Source organism: Dipodomys merriami, unplaced genomic scaffold (genome assembly GCF_024711535.1).
Source record: "Dipodomys merriami isolate MVZ:Mamm:240054 unplaced genomic scaffold, mDipMer1.0.p SCAF_24, whole genome shotgun sequence".
In the NCBI taxonomy this organism is placed as follows: Eukaryota; Metazoa; Chordata; class Mammalia; order Rodentia; family Heteromyidae; genus Dipodomys; species Dipodomys merriami.
In genome coordinates, this window is record NW_027203826.1 from 10,474,871 (window position 1) to 10,494,713 (window position 19,843).

At 36.4% G+C, this 19,843-nt stretch overlaps 1 protein-coding gene across 7 annotated transcripts in view; it reads right to left on the reverse strand.

Moving 5' to 3' along the window:
- Brinp3 (BMP/retinoic acid inducible neural specific 3) overlaps positions 1-19,843 on the reverse strand; it is a 407,230-nt gene that overhangs the window by 133,272 nt on the left and 254,115 nt on the right. For all 7 annotated transcript variants that reach the window (XM_070034061.1, XM_070034060.1, XM_070034063.1 and 4 more), the window contains one exon: positions 9,713-9,949. In XM_070034061.1, coding sequence (XP_069890162.1) covers positions 9,713-9,949 — 237 coding nt within the window. The remainder of the gene's footprint in view (positions 1-9,712; positions 9,950-19,843) is intronic.

A 19,843-nucleotide genomic window follows, 5' to 3' on the forward strand; every position in this document is an offset into this window, starting at 1 on the left:
AAAATTTGGAGTATTATAGATCCAGGCATTTCCCCTTGGTGCTCTCAGCAGAAAATTCTGCAAAATTACATTTCAACATAAAGTAGCTATGGATGGCATCACATGATTTTTTTTAATTTTATTGCAAACTATATACAGAGGGGTTATAGTTATCAAAACATTGAGATTCCACCTCACCTCACTTAGAATGGCCATTATCAGGAAAATTAATAATAACAGATGTTGGCAGGGATGGTGCCAAAAGAGAACACTACTACACTGTTGGTGGGAATGTAAACTTGTTCAACCACAAAAGTCTAAAGATAGAGATTTCTTGTGTTCCAGCAAACTCAATCCTGGGCATTAACCCAGATGGCTACAAACTAAGCCACACTAAAGTTACCAACACAATCATGTTCATTGGAGAATTGTTTGCCATAGCTAAGATATGGAATCAACTCATATGCCCTTAAGTGGAAGAATGGATGAAGAAGATGTGGCATATGTACAGAATGTAATAATATGCTTCCGTTGCTTTCATAACTCACGAACGATAAGGACTAGATTCATTTTCTGCATGTGAATATCCAATTTTCATAGCACCACCAGATTTTATTCATGATATAAAACATCAAAAGACTGACAAATAAAATGCCATATTTTAATTCAGACAATATATTTGAAAGAAATTAATATATTTTCATACTAATATTGAGCAAATTAGGTATTGAAAGAAAGTGCATCAGTGTAATAATAGGTATATGTAATAAGTTAACAGCAAAGCTGAATGGAAAAAAATTGAAAGCTTTTTATAATAGATCTGAAACAAGATAAAGATATGTATTCACACTGACCATTGTAGCCAGAGAAATCAGGCAAGAAAAAGTAATAATGATTATCCAAATTAGAAATAAGAAAGATAAGCTGTCATTGAATGAACCAAACTAAGGTTTCATTTCAGGGTCTGTTGTTGTTTGAACCATTTTTCCAGTGCCTTTTGCTTTTAAGTTGCATCTTAGACTTCAGGGTTTTTGTTGTTGATTTTTGTTCTTTTAACCCAGAGTTAGTCTGCATTCTTATTAACCTAAACTAAGACTACTGATACACATCATCATGTTTAAATAAGAGTTTTCATTATGTTTTTGTCCAGACTAACCTAAAAACACTAACGTCTGATCTCTCATTTTAGTTAGGGCCAAACCAGAACCCTCTTGATCTTTCCCTCTCCAGTAGCTGAGATTACAGTCACAAACTATCATATCTACTCAATGTGATCATATAGAGATGATCTCCCAGACTTCATCAAATACTGTCAGTATTGATAAATAAATTCATCATATTTACAAAATAGAAATAAATATTAAAAATCTTTAGTATTTCAACATGCCAAGAGAAAATTGCTTATAACAGAAATCAAGATCACAGTCTTGGAAAAATGCTGTCTTTTCTATCAAGTTGGGTTCATAAAAGTTCCCACTTTGGTCTTGTAGCTGGGACCTTGTTGATTATTCTAAGACAATTCCAACAAGTATAGAATGTAGCAGAGGGTATAAGTAATTAAGACATCCCATCCTCTTTAAACTGGCCAACCCTAGCAGACTATCAACCTGAGGTTGGCCAATTCAAGCAGAGGGGCAATGCCTGCTGCTTTAGGGATAAAAAGGGAGCAACCCACCTGTTTCCTGTGTTTGCTTGCTGGGATTTCAGCTAATGTTGCATGTTTCAGTGCAAAGGTAAAGTTTGCCTTACAGAGTTCCTTCCAATCATTGACCTTATTCCTACATGACACCCCCAACACCTCCAGCCATATCTAATCACATATGGGATCATCCAGGGTCTTCCATATCACCTAGCAAAATCTTGGAATCTCATCCTTAGCAGGAGATGCATCCTGCTGTCCAGTTGCAGGAAGCCTCCAGATCAAGCTAAAGCAGTATCCCATGGTGGCTGACAAGGGATTCAGAACCAAAGGTAAATCCACAGTGCAATAAATGAGCCCAAGTAAAGAGACCCAGAGAAAGGTGCCCAGACTAAAACTACATCAACCAGGTAACTTCATGCAAGTCCAAGTCAGGAAACATTGAGCTTTGAAATACTGTCTTGGTGGTTGGTTATATTCTGTGTGTGTGTGTGTGTGTGTGTGTGTGTGTGTGTGTGTGTGTGTGTGTGTGTGTGTGTGTGTGTGTGTGTGTGTGTGTGTGTGTGTGTGTGTGACTAAGATACATTCTAGATAAGTAGCAAGAACAAAATTCTGATCCACAGTTTTTTGTTTTTGTGTTTTTATACTCCCAGATTAGAAGAATAAAACATTGGAAAAGAATGAAAAACAAAAATCTAAGGATGTGTGAGAACCCCTAGTAAAGGGAGTTGAATACAATAGAGGTATACAATAGGGAATTGAGTACACAGGAAAAGTTCATTATGGAAACCTGGCAAAAAAGAGAATAAGAATTCTAAGACTATGGAAACAACAAAAAGGAGAGCTACTGAGGCTCCCTTTGATATTCCCATTAGTCCATTTAGAAGAATGCTAACCTTGGCATAGAGGATTTCCTTGCTGCTAGTATCTTTTTTTCATGTTTCTGTTTGTACAGAAATATGGATGTTATTTCTCATTGTGTTCATTTCATGCTGCTATTTGGAGCTCAAACAGGTCTGTCTGTAAGAGAACAAATATCTTGATTCCATTCCTAAGGCCCAGTCAGAAAAGCTCAAAGTGAACAGATGCAATGGGGAAGGGCAGCACAGCAAAAAAGCTAAGTTGCTTCAGACTACTGACTCCTGTCACTGGGACCTCAAGTCCAAACCCTAGGATTTTAACAACTCATGTCTATGTACCCCTCCTCTCAAAAAGTAAAAACTGGTCGAGAAGAGATTTATTAAATGTGGCAGCCATTTTAAGATAGCACTTTCAGGAGACAGCCATTGAAGTTGGGGAGAAATTTGAGGGCAGAAATGATAAGGTAAACATAGTTAAAATACTCCCAACACAATTTCAGATTTGGTGAGAATTAGTACTAGATAATCAAACAGTTGTTTGTTAGATTGCTCAGTTGAGTCCTTGTTATAACAAGAATTATTGATTCCTGGGAAGTGATCAGATCCTTCTGAATTCCAAGGTCTCTTGGAATAATTAGTATATGTCACCAGGTTACAATCACATAACAAAAGGTAGGAACATGACTGACAGATTTTAGGAAACTCAGATTCTCTGATTCTGAGAATCTCAGAATCCCTTAGACTCAGAACCCCTTAGATTGATAAGGCTTAGATCTCACAGAAACTCCTTTCTACAGCATACTTAAGGTTATTTGTCATGATTCCTCCAGGATGATACAGGGAAAGAGGCATAATGGGTATTCAGCAGTAGATGTGGGTAAATATTCAGTAGTGGATGTGACTAAATTATATAATGTAGAATTGGGATGATTTCCTAATAACTGATCCTAATAAACTTCTGAGTTATTTGCACTTAACCAGACTTTAAAGATGTTAAAAGGAAAGGAGGGCTTGGTGCTCATGGCTCACACATGTAATTCTATCTATTCATGAGGCTGAGATTGAGAATGTGGTTGATGCTAGATGGGGCAGGAAAGTCCTTGAAACTCATATCTACGGCTGGAAATGTATTGTGTCTCAAATGGTAGAGCATCAGCCTTGAGCACAAAAGCTCAGAGACAACACTTAAAGTCATGATCAGAAAGAACCAACATCAAAAAAACAGTAAAAGGATAGGATGGAACAATGTATTTGGACTCTAAATATACATTCATATATATATATATATATATATAAAACATTATATAGTATATAATAGTATATAATATATATATATACTAACAGATTAGATTTTTAAAAATATTCTTTTGAGGAAATTGCAATAGTTCATGTCCCCAGGGCATCAGTGAGGGGACTCTGTTGAAGTGCAAGAAAATAGTCTGGCTGATGAAGCCTTTGAGAAGGTGGCACTTCACCTGGAAATACAAGTAGTTCATCTACTGCACAAGATCCACCCTAGCTCCTGTATTCTTTCAGGAAGGGACTCCAGTCTGGGAAATGGCACCTCCTACAATCAATAAGGAAAACTAGCTATTCCCAAATGTGAGGAAAATACTCGATGTCAAGTTGTTGTTTTTTTTTGTTTTTTTTTTTTTTGTCGGTCGTGGGGCTTGAACTCTGGGCCTGGGCTCTGTCCCTCAGCTCTTCAGCTCAAGGCGAGCACTCTACCACTTGAGTTACAGCGCCACTTCCGGTTTTCTGGTGGTTTATTGGAGATAGGAGTCTCATGGTCTTTCCTGCCCGGGATGGTTTTGAACCATGATCCTCACATCTCAGCCTCCTGAGTAGCTAGGATTACAGGCTTGAGCCACCAGTGCCGGGCTCGATATCAAGTTTTTATATACCTAATAAAGTTTTAGTATAAACTTATCAGGACCACAAACTATATGTGATATTATTCTCAGAACATATTTGTCCCCAGGGATATGTAGTTGACTAAATCAGATGGCAGAAGGTTGTTTAATCTGCGAAATAGGCCTTGAAGTAACTGCCTCCAGGAAGAAGAACCCAGTTTAAGACCTTTTCATAGCAGTCACATAGGCGGTCTCCATTATTTGGACTGGCCTTCTAGACACCCTGTTTCAAAAGTTCAGTTCCTATGTTTTCAGTAGCTCCTCATCCCTATCATCCCTCAAGGCCACAAAGACTGTTGGCCCAGATTCCACATCTTGAGGTCTCCCTATGCCAATACAAGTCAAAAGATGACATCTGATCAAGACTTGAAAGAAAAGGACACTCTAGATGGTTTGTGAGAGACCTTATCAACTGTTACTCACCAATGTAAGGCAGCTTGTACTACGGAAAAAGCATGGACTTGCTAACTTGTGTAAACTGAGTCTTTGAAGGAAGACAGTGGTCTGTGTCATCCAGTCCTGGATTTATCTAATGACTTTCAAACAACTGATAAGGTTATCACTCTTCCTTTCACCAGTGGAGCTCTCTTAAGCCCATTATTATTTACAAGATTTCCTCCTAACTGTCCAATTCAATACTCCCTAATAAGCTTAAGGTCCCAGAAGGTGATTATCTATCCTGATAAGGAAAAGAGTAATGTGGGATAGTCAACTAACAATAGTTAGTGGCATAACAGGAATAAACATAGACAAATGAGGAACAATGTAATCCCCTGGTCATATTTATAATTCCTTACTCTATGAGGATCCTTTTGTGTTTAGTTATTACAGGCTAGGTATTATTCTTACTGGTATTCCTCTCAGACAATAACATTTTGTTTACAATTAATGGAGCTCACTATTATAAAACCCTGTTAGTTCCAACATTGTCTTCTAATTCGGAAGACAATAATTTGGAGGTCATTGTAGTAGGGGTAAAATATTTAAGACAAGTCATGGCTGTTGAAACAAATGTTGAAGCAGCTGCCTTTTAGAATAGTTAAAATATTCTGTTTGCATTTTAAATAAAAGTAGTTCATACACATGTGTGCTGTGCTAAGCACCCGGATTGTCCCTTTTCTTTGTGATGGGCCATAGAGCCTACTGTCCTAGCATGCATGATTATCCCTCTTTCAAGATAAGAGGCTCAGAGTCACAAATACTGAAGGACAGTGCTCACTGCTTCCTATGGTTTATTAATTCTGCCTTAGTCAATTAAGTTATCAATACTTAACTCTAACTTCACTTCTTGCCTCTACTTGTTACCACCTTGCCTACAGAGGCGATAACAATTAGAGTTCATGAGAAATTGAGTACAGTGAAAGACAGTCTTTTGAGGAGTCGGGGATTCATCTACTCTCGCCATTGTTAGAACTAATATTTGGTGGTACTGTGGTAGAATTTAGCTTGAGACTTTTCTGGTCAAATGGAGCATAACCCATACTATGGTTATCTCTTACCCTGTCAGTTCAAAAATTAAAGTTTTTGTCAAATAGGAAAGTGCCTCCCATAACTAACATATTTGTCAATTACACCAGGGGAATAGTAAAGGTAATTGCAGGACAAATAAGTCCTACTAGCAATATGGCATGGAAAAATAAGATGTCTCCTGATAGGATTCTGGCAGGAAAAGAGGGAGTAGGTATCTTGATTGCAGGCCGGAGTTTGTACCTTCATTCCCCCAAATGCAGCCCAAGATAGGACTATCAACTAAAAATTCAGAGGTAAATGAATCCCTCAGTAGGTGATTAGAAAATGGAAGAAATGCAGTTGAATTCAATTCTCATGTCTTTCATTGTTATAATTGGGATAACAGCTTTAAATAGATGCTGTGGGGCTAACTCATAGAATCATAGAGACTGCCCCATCCAAATTTCTGTATCATACCAATTGTGAAACACAGCTGAGATAGAGAGTAAAATCATGCTAAGAGACTTTGAAGAATAGAACTTTTTTTTAATGGTGGAGGGCAGTCTTTTCTGTCAAAGTGGGTTGCTTAAAAGTTCTTACAATAGGCCGGGCGCTGGTGGCTCACGCCTGTAATCCTAGCTACTCAGGAGGCTGAGATCTGAGGATCCCGGTTCAAAGCCAGCCCGGGCAGGAAAGACCGCGAGACTCCTATCTCCAATAAACCACCAGAAAACCGGAAGTGGTGCTGTAGCTCAAGTGGTAGAGCGATCGCCTTGAGCTGAAGAGCTGAGGGACAGTGCCCAGGCCCAGAGTTCAAGCCCCACGACCGACAAAAAAAAAAAAAAAAAAAAAGTTCTTACAATGGGAAGTGGCACTGTAGCTCAAGTGGTGGAGCGCTCGCCTTGAGCTGAAGAGCTGAGGGACAGTGCCCAGGCCCAGAGTTCAAGCCCTATGACCAACAACAACAACAACAAAAAACAATAAAACCTTCTTTAAAAAAAAGTTCTTACAATACCTGGTGGCTTGTTTCTTGTTGATTATTCTGCTAAGACAATATCAGGAAGTAAAAGCAATAAAGGTTTTGAGTAATTACGACATCCTACCCTGTTCAAAATTGCTGGTTGTGAGCTGATTTTGAACCTGAGCTTAGCCATTTCAAGCAGAGGGGCAGGGCCTGCTGCTTTATGGATCAAAGGGAGCAGCTGAACTGCTCTGGGTTCTTCCTTGAGGGATTTTCAGCTAATGGCATACTCTTCTGTGCAGAAGGAAAGTTTGCCTTGCTGACTTCCTTTGAATTTGGTGTCCTTATACCCCAGCATCCAGAACTATAGCCACAAATCCAATGTTCAATGATATGAATAATTAAAATACCTACAAATCAATCTCCCAAAAGGGAAGAAGTTATTTATAATGAAAATTGCAAAATACCTGAGAAAACATACACGGGACACATTTGTAAAGTTATCCTATGTTTATGGATTTGCAGGATACATATTAAAATGCCTATAGTATATACATGCTTAGTGAAATCCCAACAAGACATGAGTTATTTTCTTCACAAATCAGAATAAAAATAATCACAAAATTTACATGGACCCACAAACAAAAAATAGGCAAAGCAGATGTGCAATTAATAAATGGAAATATTTCATATCTTGATTTCAAAATATACTAGAAATCTGTTATATTCAATATGATGACATTCACATAAATCAAACAGACCTAATGTAATAGAATAGAGAATCTAGATATTTTTAGATTCACACATACCCAACAAACTGATGCTTGCTAATTTTTAAATGATGATTATTGGTCAAGAGAATTTGTCTGTTTACATAAGGCTTTAATGTCTATCATGATTAAAGAGACTAGAATATTAGGAGTGTTATATCCTCAAGTAGACACAATCTCAATCATTAATTGTTTTTAGTAGACATAGAAGTTGGTCTTTTTAAGGTCCTGTGCTTAGGTTCAAAATATGATAAATCTGGTTTGCTTAACCAGAGTCCTACAGAGTTTTCAGTCATGACCCCATAGAATTTTCAGTTTCAGTCCTCAGGAGCATTGGCAGTATAGACCTAAACATTCTAGAAGATTCCATCACTGGAATTTCTTTTTATTAGTATACCTAATTTGAAACCTTCCATATACTTATATTCAAAATAAGAAAAATATCTACAATGCAAAGACTAATTGTATATCTATGGCAGCTCAAGCTCATAATATCACTTTAGTCTATATGATTAAAAACATTACTTCAGGTTTTTCTGTTCTTGGAGAAGCAGGTAAGAACTTATAGCAATTTTCATCCTTGAAATCTGCTCTGAATTGATTGAAATGCACCAAGGAACAGTAATCACAGATGCTTGGTGTCATTCATTATTCTCTCTGCTGTTTTCTATTTTTGTTTGTTGATAAGGCCCTTTTTCTAGCATGTGTTTGGCATTTTTAATTATTTAATTATACATTAATAAATTCTTATAATTCTATACATTTATCATATACAATCTGAGCTTGAGATCTGTGTATGTAATAAGAAATCACTAAACCAGGCTAATTGAAATATGTATTACCTCCATATTTTTCAATTCTGAGATAAGAATAGTGAAACCTACTCTTAATCACATTAAATTACAGAAAGCATTAAGTATATCCAGAAGTTGCACAATAACTACCCCAGAGTACTCTTCCTGCATAACTAAAACATTGTGAAATTAATTGTCATATCTGTTACACTCTTCCCAGGATCCAGAAAAGACCATACTACTCTCTACTTCTATGAGTTCAATGTATTCAATATTCTATTTTTATCAAAATATTTCTTAAAAAGGCTGAAATCTATTAATCTGTTGTTACTTTGGTATTTGTCTATGCAATTTGAAAGTTAGGCATGTATAATATGTTTTACCAAATCTTACATAGTTTCACCATACTCTAGATAGTTTTAATTCTTATTTCTATTTCTTCTTTGTCAGGCTTGGGCTTGAATTTGGGGCTTGGGCACTGTCTCTGAGCTGTTTCGCTCAAGGCTAGTGCTCTACCACTCTAGCCATAATATCACTTTAGGTTTTCTGGTGGTTAAATGGAGATGAGAGTCTCACTGACTTTCCTGCCCAGGCTGGCTTCGAACTTCCATCCTCAGATCTTAGTTTCCTGAGTAGCTAGGTTTACAGGCATGAGCCAACAGTACCCCGCTCTATTTTTAATTCTAATTTTTATTCTTAAATCAAAATTTATGACATAAATATCATCAATCTTTTTCTAATTTTGAGAAATTATTTTATACTATCATTAATTTGGTGCTTTCTAAAATGTAAACTATTGAAGCCTTATTGGAGACTTAAGAGTTCTACAACTAAGAAAACCAAATACTAAAAATCAAACACAAACCATCCTAAACGTTCAAAAAGTATAAAAGTAAAAAAACTCATTGGCAGCGCAAAGTTGATCTAAATATGATTATAAAATAACATGTCCATTGAGAGTAAGCAATCATGAGAAGCATGTTAATGTAAAGAGGGTATGGAATGTATGTTGCTTCCCAAGTAAAATTTAGCACCATTGAAAAGTTTTTTGTTTTTTTTTTACCATTGAAAAGTTTTAAGGAGCATGAGATACCAGATACCAGATAATGAAGTATTTATTGTATTGAAAATTCAGGAGCTTTCTCTTGTAAATGGCTAATACCAAAAAAGTCAGTTAAACTCTAGTGCCTCTACTGTAGATCAGTACACAGTAAAATATTGAATACACAGTAATAAAGAATACATAAATGTCCATTTGCAGGAATACTAAAAAGAAACTATAGGACAAGATTTTTAATAAGGTTTGTGGTCAATGATGGAAATGCTATAGTAAATTATATGACTTACCAGATTCTTCAAAGTCAATGTTGTAGGCTTTCCATGTTTCAGTTATTCGAAGAAGATTCTCTTCCATGGCTTGAATGTCCATGGAGGGGCAGTTGCATTCTGGAAACTTGGGGCCACATTGGCACCAGCAATCGTTGTCCTTACAGATAAACTCTCCCTCTGAATTACAAGCAATGTAGCTCAATGCTGCTTGCACAAAACGTTCCTGAAGGTAGTCTGGGAGGAGCACTTGAAGCCCTTGGAAAATAAGCAAACCAGTTAATTTTACTTTGTTAAAGAAAAAGCAAAGTTTACTTTTGTGGCATTCAGAAAAACAAAACAAAACACAAAGACACTATGTTAAAAACGAGTTTTACAACTTGGTTGGGGGGGGAGGGGGGAGGGTAGGGATGGTAGGGGAAAAACAAAGGAGGTGGTAAAGGAGGTAACAATGCTCAATAGGAAATATACTCATTACTTTACTCATGCAACTGTAACACCTCTGTACGTTATTTTTGCAATAAAAAAACATAAAAGGGAGAAAAACACAGTAACTGGTATATTAACTTAGAGTCTGTGTATATTCTACAACTTTCAAAGTTATCTAGTTATCTCAAATTTATGTATTGAACTATAAATAATACCTGTCTATTCCTTTGAAAATGTACTTGTTTGATTTCCGTAAAATGATTTCAAATGGTTTTCAGTTCTTATTTGAAGTAATTTTTCATATTTTCATTACTTTCAGATAATCTACCTTTATCAAAGCAGTTAAAATAATATGAAGGCAGAAAGGAAGTATGAGCTTGTATATGTTTGTAAAATTTATTTCAGGACAACAAAGATACAAAACTTATGTGGCTCATTTGTTTAACATTGATCTGTGGGACTGTGCAAGTTTGACAAAGTTCCTTCTGTAAGGTCCCCTCCTGGATGGCCAGCAGACTCCACCCTCCTCGCAGCAAAGTCTCCACCCAGTACCTGCATTACCTAGGCAACTGGGACACCTGGAAGCGGTCACATCTGCATCTGCTGAGGTCACATCTGAATTTGATGTGGCCACACCTTTCTCCGCCCATACCCTAGATAAGGCCTTAACCCAGGCCCAGAGGCTCTCTCTTGCTGTTCTTTTTTAGCTCTGCTCTCTCTCTGCTCTTTTCTAGCTCTTTCCTCTCTCTTTCCTCTCTTTCCCAGCTATCCCTCATTCCCAGGCCTTTCCCAGTCACATGGAGTGCCAACCTTCCCTGGTCCCAGCAGGTCTACTGAATAAACCTACCCCTTACCTGAATACCACGTAAGTGCTGCTGTTCTTACTCGGCTACCTCTTTTTAAAAACCTAATATAAATGGTGCCTTGAAGAGTGCGACACAGGCTGGGTCCCAGGGACCCCCTCTAGGTTCCCTCTCAAAGGCTAGCCAATGTAGGCTTGGTCTATTTGTTCAGGCTTTCTTTGCATTCTTTCAGAAATTCGCCATCTTGAATTCGCCATCTTGGCCACATGGTGGGTTAAGGGTTTGGCCCTATCTGACCCTTAACCTTCCACCAAGCTTACTACTCCATCCATCTATTCTAAGGTGTCTTGCTAACAAGTTGCTCTTTTCACAGGCCCTGGTAACTGAGGCCCAACCATCTGATGTGTTTTGTTAACAAAGATGTCTAAACGTTGTCAAAATTTTAGGTTTTGAGTTTTGCCTTTTTTGTTTTGTGTTGTGTATTCTAGTACTGACTACATGGTTCTAAAATACTGGGCATATATATGCTAAAATTCTCATCACATCTAATGAGTTTTGTCATTGCAGAATATTTGTTGGTCAGTTCTTGATAAGGAGCAGGTAAGCTCTACATATTCTACTTGATCTCCTTGTAGCTTTAATTGGAAATAATAAAGAGTTTTTGTGGCAAAGATTTCAGTTCAAAGCCAGCCTGGGCTGAAAAATCCCTAAGACTCCATCTCCCAACTAACCTGCAAAGAGCCAGGCTGGAAGCATGGCTCAAGACTCTTATCTCTAACCAGCCAAACTCTGCTACTATAACTCAAAGTGGTTCAGTGCTAGCCTTGAGCAGAAGTGCTCAGGGACAGTGCCCAGGCCTTGAGTTCAAACCTCCTTGAATCCCAATTGGGACAAGCCATCCCAGCAACAAGCACCTAGACTCAGCCAGTCTGGGGAACAAGGGAACCTGGAGAGGAGTAAGAGGAGATGATGTCACATCAGCTACTTTGTGCCTGCCCTTTCAAAATTAACCAGAGCCAGGAGGTCAGTGGAAGTAAGAAGCCTGCCCATCCAATGTCTATACCTGTCTACCTATTAACTGAACAGGAATTTATATCCTTGCCTTTGTCACCTGACTTCTCTACCTAGGAGCCAGATGTCAGAAGTAGCTAGGGATGTTTCTACCAACATTTTCAGCCTCAAGTCCTTCCTCTTGCCATTTATTTGCTCTCTAGTATTTTTTTTCCAGCCCCTCACTGCTCATGAGACTTCTCCAGACTTCATCTAAGGACTCTAGCCACCAAGGGACAGCTGCTGCTCACTGCCTTCTCTGGGAGGGGACCAAATTCCAGCCTTTTACCCCTATTGTCGACGCCCCTTGTCAGCAAGAAATAGCCAGAGAGAATCCTCGCCCTATTTCATGATTATTAAAAGGCTGGAATGTAAGGTCCACTCCTGGATGGCTAGCAGACTCCACCCTCCTCGCAGCAAAGTCTCCACCCAGTACCTGTGTTACCTAGGCAACTGGGACACCTGGAAGAGGTCACATCTGAATTTGATGTGGCCACACCTTTCTCCGCCCATACCCTAGATTAGCCCAGGCCCAGAGGCTCTCTCTTGCTGTTCTTTTCTAGCTCTGCTCTCTCTCTGCTCTTTTCTAGCTCTTTCCTCTCTCTTTCCTCTCTTTCCCAGCTCTCTCACTGCTCTATTCTAGCTCTCTCTGCTACCTCTCTCTTGCTGCTGTTTTCTAGCTCTCTCTGCTTTCTCTCTGCTCTAGCTCTTTCCTCTCTTTCCCAGCCAGTGGAGTGCCAACCTTGCCTGGTCCCAGCAGGTCTACTGAATAAACCTACCCCTTACCTGAATACCACGTGAGTGCTGTTGTTCTTACTCGGCTACCTCTTTTTAAAAACCTAACACCTTCCTCTTCAGAAAATAATAAAAAATGAAAAATAAGCCAGGATCTGATGGCTCATGCCTGCAATCTCTAGCTTTTCATTAGGAAGAGAAATGAGAAATGGTGGTTCAAAGCCAGTCCATGAGATTCTTTCTCCAAAAAACTACTCAGAAAAAGCCAAAAGTGACTCTATGGCTCAATTGGTAGAGTGTTAGCCTTGACCAAAAAAGCTCAAGGACAACTCCCAGACCCTGAGTTTATACCTTAAGAGTGGCACACATAGGGAAAAAAAAGCAATAAAACTAATAATATGGGTTTTAGCACTTACTATATTTCAATATATGCAGTTTCATTTATAGAACTTCTTACCAGGAAGAAAACTTAGTATAAAGCCAAATATTCTGTCCAGTCAGATAATAAAACATAAAAATAATGAAAATTTTGGCCAACACCAAGTTATTATTTAACAACAAATTGCATTTTGGCAAATGTTTTGTGATTTGGTTGTATCAAGAAAGAATCTATTTCTTGCCCATTGACTTGTTATTTAGGAGGCTGTGCATATATTAATATTCAGGAAATAATTGACTTTGTAAGTACATTATTCTTCCAATGTCATCTTTTAGGTAATTCTCCCATACAGAACTGGGAAAAGGAATTAATTTGTATCTTATCTCCAGCAAATAAGATATTTATTGAACATCTGCCATTGGGAGGTAATTGACAGAAAGTTTTCAAATAAGAAAATTGCTATCATGTATTATAGGATTCTACTTGATAAGAATACGAACACATATAGGTAACTAAGTTATATTATCTACAGAAGAGATAAAAAATCGTTGAATCCAAAAATGGGATTTCAATATTATTTGAAACATAATTTTTTTGGGGGGGTCCGGTCATGGGGTCTGAACTCTGGGCCTGGGCGCTGTCCCTCATCTCTTCATCTCAAGGCTAGCGCTCTACCACTTGAGCCACAGTACCACTTCCGGCTTTTTTTTTCTTTTTTCTTATGTGATGTTGAGGAATCGAACCCAGGGCTTCATGCATGCAAGGCAAGCACTATACCACTGAGCCACCTTCCCAACCCAAAACATGGGTAATTTTTTTTTTTTTTGGTCGGTCGTGGGGCTTGAACTCTGGGCCTGGGCGCTGTCCCTCAGCTCTTCAGCTCAAGGCCAGTGCTCTACCACCTGAACTACAGCGCCACTTCTGGTTTTCTGGTGGTTTATTGGAGATAAGAGTCTCATGGTCTCTCCTGCCCGGGCTGGCTTTGAACCTCGATCCTCAGATCCCAGCCTCCTGAGTAGCTAGGATTACAGGTGTGAGCCACCAGCGCCCAGCTAACATAGATAATTTTAACACTGAAAAATTACCTGTGCATTTCAAAACATGGTGCATTTGCAGATTTTTTAAAACTAGTATTTGTTTGATGCACACTGAGAGGCTAAAACAATAGTATTACTGAGTTATTTAGAAAATGTAAACTTGCAGTCATATTTGTAGGACTCCTATAACAAGATGAATTGTGTAGAATTAATTTTTTGTGTAACTGACTTTCAAGCATGGAGTACTCAAAAGAGGCACTTTTTAGGAGTAGAATGTATAAAGAAAAAGATATGAAAAGTTCATGAAGAGGATTCAAAAAATCTAAACTAAGGAAATGATGGTAGAAAGTTAATTTAGGTGATAGGAGAAGTAGAAGAACCTACTAGAAAATTCTTCACTTGACACACTACAGATGAAATGTGTCAGATACCATAGGATCACCAAAGAGAAAGGAAGCTATGTCTTTAGGTGTCTAGTGGTCTATATCTCAGAAGAGAAGTACTACACACTTTAGAAATATACATTCAGAGCAAGAAATAGATTCAAGGGCCTTTTCTTTTTTTTTTTTTTTTTAAATTGTATTTTATTTTATTTGAGAACATACTGTACAAAGGGGCTACAATTACATGGGCAGGATAATGGATACATTTCTTACCAAGCATTGCAGCCTCCTCCTTTGTTTACCCTTCACTGGCCTCAGTAACAATGACCAATATGTTCCAATATGTTAAAATATCAAAGGCAGGTATTAGTGTATGCGAAGCAAATATTTGAAACCTATTGATATATTTCAAATGTATATTTTAATAAAAAGAAATTTATAGAACTAATTTAACACTTAGAAATCAGGAAATAACTTGTTAGATTACAACTTTCAGCCTACAAAAATTATAGTGCTTTTGTAGAAAAAACAAATAATGAGGAAGTAATTAGGAGAGTAATAAATTATGGCAAGAAATGAGATACATTTCAGACAAAACATATCTGTATTTATATGCACACATATACAGACATGGAAGAACTATACTAGAAAAAAAGATGGCAGGTTATTTATAGACCAATTAAACACTTTTTTATTCTCTGACAAGCTCACCCACATAAGAAATAACTGGCATGTATTAGGACAAATTGAACTCCTTTGCAGACAGTGTTGCTAGTGTTACCCAAAGCAGTATTTTAAAGATTTCCCAAAATAGGAGAGTAGAAATAGTGACCATACTGTCATTAGGGAACATGGAATTATAGTGTGAAAGCTACTATGATAATATGATGTGATTATATAAAGGAAACTGTGGAGAAGAGAGACTGTGAGGAAGGGTAGAGGGGAAAGCAGAGTGAATAAAAGGATAAGTACTAAATTAGTACACTATATATGCATATGTAGCCCAATCAGTTCCACTAAAAACCATTACAAATGCATTCAAAGGGCTTCTTAAGAAAGGTTAATGGAGATGAGGGGAGACATGATCAAAGAACATTATAGACAGTTATGTTACTGTCATAATGAAAACTTTTATATATCTAACATCTTCTAATATTTTTTAAAAGGCAGAATGTGAAGTAGCACTAATTCTACATGCTAAGAAGCATGAAGTAAAAGACTGAGGTTTCATTTGTTGAAGGACTAGTTTTTTGGTTTTGTTTTTGTTTGTTTTTTTTAAAGAAAACTCAGTGAAAGCAAGTAAAATTGCTGGGTGATATCTAAAGGGAAGAAATGACTATGAGGTGCTGTGGGCTTTGGGAGTGAGTTTATTAATGAATATCTTTGGTTTTATAATTGAACTTAGTAAAAAATTAAAAAAAAAAACATATTGAACTGCCTATGACAGAGCTAATTAACTCCTCAGGTGTGTTAGTCATCCAGCTGAGCTACAAACCCAATAAGCAAACAAAAATAAGAGTGAAGCAACAAAAAGCCCTTCACTAATACTGAAACATAATTTCAATTGGCTTAATATAAAATAGATGAAGATATTATTGGGAAAATAGCAAACTCTGAAGGAATAAGAAAATTAACATCTTGGATTTACTTAAAAATTAATATTTGAAATATACACCAATGTATGGGCTAATAAAAAATGTAAAGTTTGTTACTATAAACTAGGGTTTATAGTTAGAAATACAATTTAAATCAAATTTCAATCAAAATGAGTAACAGCCAACTTTGGAACAATCTCTGGAAAGCACAAAATAATCAGATAATTTTGCAATGAAAAATAGATAATTGGGAGAATTTTTTTTTCTGGTGTTGGGGCTTGGACTGGGGTCTGTCTCTGAGCCTCTCTGTGCTCAAAGCTATAGCTCTACCACATGGTCCACAGCGCCACTTCTGCCTTTTTCTGTTTGTGCGTTACTGAGGATTCAAATCCAAGGGCATGCTAGGCAAGCACTCTACCACTAAGCCACATTTTCAGTCCCAATTGGGAGATTTTAAAAGACTAATATCACCTTAGATTTTTAGATTTTATAACTTTTATTTTTGCCATGATGAGTCTTAGCAAAAATTATTTGAATACTTCTCAATATGATATATGTAAGTGCTGGGAAAATTACTTCATATATATATGTCCAAAAGATTGAGAAATACCTTCATGAAGCATGTTTACCTGTAAACAGGACAATTAAACTAACATCTAATCATCTATAGAAAAATGGCTTGTTCTTGTGACAATTTTATTCACATATAAGGTTGGAAACAACTATCTTGGGAACTAATTGGAACTCAGTCATACTGATCCTTTTTCTGTTTCTGAGAATTTCACTAAAATGCTACTAAGAAATGTATGTGATTCCTAATCCTGTTATTTTGTTACTTAGGAGTATCTTATTAGATTCATTACACTCAAAAGGTTTTGAACATTGAATTTTCAATAGTTGCAATATATCCTTTCCATAGATTTAGTAATATTGTACCACACATTCCTAATATGTTTTCATGGATAATTTGGATTCATAGAAAGTAATTTTTTGCTTTGTGCAAAGTGTCTACTCTGTAATTCTATTGGCAAAGTCACACTGCAAGTTCAAAAAGATCAATCAAGTTTTCTCTACCAGATGTTTCATTTTATTTACTTATTTGTCAGAATTAGTGTGATATAACAGTTTGTCAATTGCTATCTCCACTAAGTCTAGCTACTCACCATGTTGAAGTCTAAGGATACTTGTTTGAAGCCAGCCTAGGCAAGCAAGTCTCTTAGACTCTTATCTCTAATTAACCACCAAAATGCTGAAAATGGAACTGTGGCACAGTTATAGTTAAAACAAACAATTGAAAATATAGACATGATAATTGCCAAAAAGTTAAAACTGATTTTGTGAGTTAATTATGTGAAAACAGTAGAAAAAATAATTGTACATAAAAGATGTTTTTCTTCAATTATTTCTTTAGTTAAATTTCAAAAGGGGAAATTGAATATTGCTCTTAAAATATTAATTTATTCTGAAGTTGTCACTATGCCATAGGCAATAAAAGCCAAAATTTTACAATCAAATTATTTTGTGATAAACCAATTAAATACCAAGTAAAATAGTCTAAATATAATATTTTGGGTCAAAGTTAATATTCTGATGGAATAATAATCCACAATAAAATGATTATTAGATAATTGAAAATATTTTTATAACTCATTTTTATTTAAATTTGAAACATATCAATAAATCTAAAATAATAAAAGAGCATTAAATAGTTAAAATATTTAAAGTTTTACACAATTCACAATAACTAGCATTAGGTAATTGTATGCGTATTTATTTTATCTATTTATTTTTTCTGGTCCTGGGGCTTGAACTCAGGTTCTGGACCACTGTCCCTGAGACATTTTGTGCTCAAGACTAATGCTTTACCAATTGGACCATGGTACCACAGCTTTTTCTGAGTAGTTTAATTTAGATAAGAATTTCACAGACTTTAATGTCCATGCTGGTTTCCAGCTTCCATCCTCAGATCTCATCCTCCTGAGTAGTTAGGATTACAGGCCTCAGCCAATGCCACCTGGCTTATGTTTACTTTTTGAGGAAACTCCATACTGATTTCCAGAGTGTTTGAACAAGCTTACATTCCCATCAGCAGTTTATTAGAGTTCCCTTCCGGCCATTCTAACTGGGGTGAGGTGAAATCTTAATGTTGTTTTGATTTGCATTTCCTTTATGGCCAGGAATGTTGAGCATTTCTTCATATGTCTATTGACCATTTTAAATTCTACTTCTGAGAAGTAATTCAATAATTTGGTTTGTTTCTTTGAGGTTTTAATTCCTGAGGATATAATTTTTTTTGAATTGTGAGTATATTCTGGAAATCAGGCCCTTGTCTGGTATATAGCTGGTAAAAACTTCTAATTCTGTGGGCTTTCTATGTAGCATGTTAGCTATGTTCTTTGCAATGTAAAGTGTCAACCTGTGTCCAAGAGCCATAGTGTTTCTCCTATCCATTCCTGTAAATTTTTCATTGCTTCTAGTCTTACACAGAGGTCTTTGAAATATTTGAATTGATGCAGGTGCAAGGTGACATGAGAATCTTGAGCATTTATCCAATAGAATACAAAATTAAAGTAAAGCCACGAGCACATCCTCGTTCATTGAGAACTATTCACCATTGCCAAGATATGGAATCAACCCAGATGCCCCCAATAGAGAATGGATCAAGAACATGTGGTATATATGCATAATTGAATTTTATTCATATGTTGAAAGTTTGATCTGCCATTCACATGGAAATGGAAACATCAGGGAAAGATATAGTCAAGTCAGCCAGACCCAGAGAAACAAAGGTGCATTTTTTCCCTCATAGATAGAATGTACCTATAAATCTACACATAAAACAATGAGTGATATGCAAGTGGTTAAAAATGAATTAACTAACATATATTAGATTTCATGAAAAGCTCCAATAATAGGATCTTTTAGAAAAATTAGGTTAAAGCCCATCAAAACCAACAAAAGGAAATAGATACTCACAAAGGAAAGATGGGACCAAGGACAAAGGAGTAGTCAAATGAAGTGAGGTAGGAGGGAAGAATGTAGTCAATAATTCATTGGATATATCAAAAAAATTAAAAACATAAAGAAAGGAGTGGGTTGATGGGGATTAGAATGTAATTAAGATGCATTGTATTCAGAAACTGCTTTGTTAAATGTCACCTGTGTACAACTATTTAAAGATAATAAAAACCTAAGAAAAATGAACCCCAAGATAGGGACACAAGAGGTTTTTATTTTGTCACTGTTGTTTTTAATGTACTATGTGATTTTTTCTGTTTGTTTCTTTTGTATGTTCTTCCCCTATGGTATAAAACCTTTTGTCACTGTATTTGATTTTGGTGCCCTACATCTTGTATATACATTTTTTCTAATTTGCGGAGAGGAAGAGAAGTAACAAAATCCCAAAATAAGGATATAGGTTGACCCATTATAGCAATAAGATGTACAGACACTATGTTGTTGTTGTTTACAATTTCCCTGATTATGGTAATCTTTTAATTTAGCACAAAATGTATGAATAGAAGAAAATGTAAAATTATTACCATTATGATATCACATTGGTAGCAAAATAAATATTAATATTTGTTCATCTGTTTTAAAATTTGTTTCTACTTTCCAGAAAACATATTCAATACTATTTTCTATTTTACATGAAATTTTAAATTCCAACAGTTTGACAATGGGAAGGAAGTTGGTTACAACTGTTACAAATCTATAAAATAATAATAGATCAAATAAGCC